At 28.3% G+C, this 4,464-nt stretch overlaps 2 protein-coding genes across 5 annotated transcripts in view; both read right to left on the minus strand.

Moving 5' to 3' along the window:
* Positions 1–580, minus strand: part of LOC107884313 — a 1,537-nt gene extending 957 nt beyond the window's left edge. The window contains exons 1-2 of the mRNA XM_016806097.2: positions 131–580; positions 1–46 (exon numbers count right to left, since the gene is read on the minus strand). Coding sequence (XP_016661586.1) covers positions 1–46; positions 131–204 — 120 coding nt within the window. The 5' untranslated portion in view covers positions 205–580. The remainder of the gene's footprint in view (positions 47–130) is intronic.
* Positions 581–728: 148 nt separating this feature from the next.
* Positions 729–4,464, minus strand: part of LOC100166571 (aspartate--tRNA ligase, cytoplasmic) — an 18,483-nt gene continuing 14,747 nt past the window's right edge. For 2 of the 4 annotated variants that reach the window (XM_029492097.1, XM_029492098.1), the window contains 8 exons: positions 3,493–3,627; positions 2,576–2,747; positions 2,331–2,478; positions 1,898–1,957; positions 1,494–1,683; positions 1,352–1,432; positions 1,171–1,282; positions 729–1,089 (listed from right to left, as the gene is read on the minus strand). In XM_029492097.1, coding sequence (XP_029347957.1) covers positions 926–1,089; positions 1,171–1,282; positions 1,352–1,432; positions 1,494–1,683; positions 1,898–1,957; positions 2,331–2,478; positions 2,576–2,747; positions 3,493–3,627 — 1,062 coding nt within the window. In that variant the 3' untranslated portion in view covers positions 729–925. The remainder of the gene's footprint in view (positions 1,090–1,170; positions 1,283–1,351; positions 1,433–1,493; positions 1,684–1,897; positions 1,958–2,330; positions 2,479–2,575; positions 2,748–3,492; positions 3,628–4,464) is intronic. The other 2 variants (XM_029492099.1, XM_003245909.4) reach the window with 2 other exon arrangements.

Here is a 4,464-nt window from a genome sequence, read left to right on the forward strand (position 1 = left end):
TCTCAACCGGTCGAGCATCCATATGACAGCGTACAGTTTGAGGCAGCTGGAATGGTATCGCGATTCATCGTCGGTTGTTCTTTTACTCACTGCGTAAACCATATACAGCTCATTCAGCGTTGATACTTACAATAGGACTCCGGACAGCGCCACACTGCTGGCATCGGTGTGTACGTGGGTAACCAGTGCCGTCGGGTTGTACATAGCGACCACTGGTTCACTACACAGTATTCGCTCAAGCTCGTCAAACGGCTGTTGTTGTTCATTTTCCCAGGCGAACGCCGTATCCTTACCGGTAAATATCGTAAACCGTGTCGCTAGCTTTGCGTAGTTTACAATAAAACGCCTGAAGTACCCGGTGAATCCGAGGAAGCGTCGTACTTCATGCTCGTTTCTCGGTCGCGGGAACGTGGATATGACCTCCGTCTTCTTACCGGATTACAAAAAATTGATTTTAGACAGAGTTATTTTAGACTTGATTTTTGCCAAACATTCCAATTGATCTATTAAAGTGATAAGAATTCTGAAAACAGATTTGAATTTTTCGTCAAGTCTACTTGAAATCGACTTTCCCACATGTTTGATATTATCCCCTCAAATTCCTAAAAATGTCATATTAAAAAAGAGTATTTAAAAATTGTCGTATTTTAATTTTTGGGGAAATTAAAATAAAAAAAAATAAAAAATAAAGGAAAGTCAATTTCAAGTAGACTTGACGAAAAATTTAAATCTGTTTTTAGAATTCTTATCGCTTTATTAGATCAATTGGTATGTTTGGCAAAGAACCAGTATAAAGTCCTATGTCGCGTGTGTGTTAGACAAAAACAGAAAAACACGGTATCGAATCCCTATAATTGTTAACATACTTTATTAAAAAAAAAAAAAAGTAATAATAAAATAAAAAAATGTATAAAGTATAATTTAATCACGGAGTAAGTCTCTTAGAATCACGAGGAAACATTGATGCAATTCTTATGTTGTCTAAGCCCAAGTACAACATAACAACTCTCTCCAATCCTATTCCACCACCAGCGAGAGGTGGACACCCATACCGGAAAGCGTCTAAATAATATGCAAACTTCTCAATATCTAAACAAAAATATGAATAATAAGCTAAATAAAACTATTATTATTTATTCGTGGGTCACAATAATTCTAGAGTAAACATACCAACTTGACAATGTTTAGCTCTTTTCATTAAGTAATGATAATCATGTATCCTCTGACCACCGGTTAGAACTTCTTCACCTCTCATAAACATATCATAAGAATTAGAACCAACCTATTAAGAATATAAACATTAGATAAATCACAGAAATTCAAACTACTAGAACATAATGCAAATAATTACTTTTGAGTCAGGATCTGGCATGGTTTCAAAAGATCGTATGGCAAGAGGAAACTTATCCAAAATGTAGAAATCTGTATCATACTATGTGATAAAATTTATTTATGAGTAAAAAAAAAAATTTACTAAGAAAATTATGATTAACTTTTGCTTTGACCAAACGTCCAAGTAATTTTTCATTTGGTATTGATAAATCGTCTTCATCACCCATTTCAACACCATTCTCGCGAAGCATATTAACAGCCATTGGAAATTCAAGTTTTAAAGGTGGGTCCAAGAATTTAAATGGTTCAACTGAATATTGTTCGCAAATTGTTTTAATTTCAGATTGATAACTATAAAGTTAAAATACATTTATATGCAAATTTAAAATAATATCAAAAAGTATTGATTGTTATTTTTATTTTATAGAAAATTGGGTATTTTTTGGTTATTGTGACTACCAGATTTGAAGTCACTGCTCTCGCTCTGAAAATTTAAATCGAAAACATCCCTCAATTTGTTATGATGTAAAACTACCTTGGATACGTCATAGGTGGTTTAACATACCTATCAAGTTGATGGATGTTTTCGATTTGAATTGTCCAAGTGAGTGTCCCCGCGGTGGGTCTATACAACAAAATATACATACTATGGTTGGTAGTCGCAATAACCTAAAAGTTCCATAAATTACAGACATGATTTAAAGCTAAAACTATTAAGTACAATATCAATTAATTTCTTTCTACAAAAGTGCTTTTTGAATTTTTGAAGAATAAAAAAATATGAAACAATTAAATCACCTTTTTTCCTCTTATATATGATTCTAACTAAAAACACAATGAATATTTTCTTTTAACAAAAATATTTTTAAATCAATTAATTTTATGTTGATAACATTAATAAATAATGTAGAAAATAATACGTATAAAAAAATAAAAAAAATAATGAGTATTAATTACTTATTTAAAACTAATAAGGTTAAATGTACAAATGTGTTTACTTTTCACGTAATCCTTTAAATATGCTAGTAAAAAGTGAAGCAATAACATCAACCACTTCATGGTAGTGATGTTTAAAAGTCATTTCTAAATTTAAGTTAGTAAATTCAGTCAGATGTCTATGTGAGTTGCTATCTTCCGGTCTAAAAACTAAAATGTAAATATATTAGATAGTATATGGTATTAAAATATAAAGGTATAAACATAAATAATTGGTGAAAGTTAGTGATAATTAAATATAGTATACCTGGGCCAATTGTGAATACCCTTTCAAAGTCACCAGCAATTGCTATAATATTATGGAACGTAGGACATTGAGCAAGATATGCAGAGCCTTTGAAATAAGATATTTTGAAAACATTTGTTCCATTTCCAGTTACAGCATTTTTAATCCTTGGCGGAAAAATTTCAACAAAACCCTAAATAAATAAAATATTTCAACTCTAATAAATTGCAGTACAAAATCATATTAACAGGTTCAACCTGCATAAGAACAATAATAGTTGAAATGACTCAAATATTGTGTTAGTGTGAATCTAAATATTTTAAAACCGTATAAAAATAAACAAATTCAAATTATAAAAATGTTTTTAAAGAAAATAACAATAAATTCAAACGCCCAATGGACGTATTACATATAAAAATAAAATGTTTATAATATAAGATTTTAATATGAAAAATAATCTTGCATCAAAAAGGTAATACTATAACCTTAATTGAAATTTTAAAAAGTATAGTAAATTAAATTGGTTTATTATAAATGAATAATTTATTTTATTTTTATTGAATATATGGGCATGAGACCTTTTGAGTAAATATGCAATTTGTACAAACATGACTATCTTAATAATAACACAAATTAATACAGAATAATGTAAATAATAAATAAATAGATACAATTAAAACATAAACAATATAACATATTAAATAGTCTTATAACTATACATTTTAAAAACAGGGCACACTCAACAAATGACTGGCAAATCGTAAGATCCTACGCTGTACACTTTCGATTTGACTGGAGTCACCAGCAGTTAATTATTATTTAAGCAACTTGAAAATTACAGTAATATAACACCTTAAAACTAAGTAATCTCAGGCCTTAATAAATAAAAATAGTACATTCTAAAATAAATAAAATTATATATTTTAAAAGTAATTTACTTTTGCAGTGAGTATTTCTCTGAAAAATTTACAAACAACAGCTTCAAGGCGGAAAATAGCTTGATTTGCTGGTGTGCGTAAATCTATCGCCCTATTATCAAGCTTAGTATCTAGGTTGGCTCTAATATCTGCATCCTAAAAAAATACATAATTTATTTATTAATTATTTGTATATGATTCCTCAACATTTATTAATATTATCATAATATACAGAGTGTAACAGGAAGACGGACAAAAATAAAAAAATAAAAAAAATAATGCTACTTAAATGTATGACAAAAATCGTTTTATGATTAGTAAATAATTTAAGAAATAAACTCATGTCAGCGAATTCCCAAAAATAATTATTAAAAAAAAGTTATCGCGTTCTAAATTAATTTGATAAAAAATACCGATATTTTAAAAAATTATAAAAAATAAATAACTTGATTTAGATAAATGGTTTTTTAGATTCTGAGTGGAACGATGAATGTATTGATTTTACAATGATGTGTGTTTTTTTTTTTATTTTTTTTTTTATTTTTGTGTCTGTCATCACGTTTTAGGACAGTAAAAGTGCTTGGATTTTCTTCAACAGTACCTTTTCTGATCGGAAAGTGAATCTAGTTGGTACTTTGGGGGGTCAAAAGTAAAATTTTTCCAATAGATTTCAAAAGCGCCGTGAAAAACAAAAGAAAAATTAAGGAAAAACGGGAATTTTTACGCAAAATCTGTTTTCGAGAAAATCGATTTTGGTTTTTGGTGTAACTTTAAAAAAAATAACCGTAGATATATGAAATTTTGACTGAATGTTTATCTTAGCATTTTCTATACACCATAACATTTTCAAAATATTTTGATTTATTTTGAACTCTTTACGGACATTTTCATTTTCCATTTTTTTTTAGTTTTTTTTCTAAAAATATCAATTTTTAAAAATTACATATTAAAAACCTAGGATAACTATTTTAGTATTTTGTTGTGATTGTATAA

This window comes from Acyrthosiphon pisum, unplaced genomic scaffold (genome assembly GCF_005508785.2).
Source record: "Acyrthosiphon pisum isolate AL4f unplaced genomic scaffold, pea_aphid_22Mar2018_4r6ur Scaffold_20837;HRSCAF=22278, whole genome shotgun sequence".
Lineage (NCBI taxonomy): Eukaryota > Metazoa > Arthropoda > Insecta > Hemiptera > Aphididae > Acyrthosiphon > Acyrthosiphon pisum.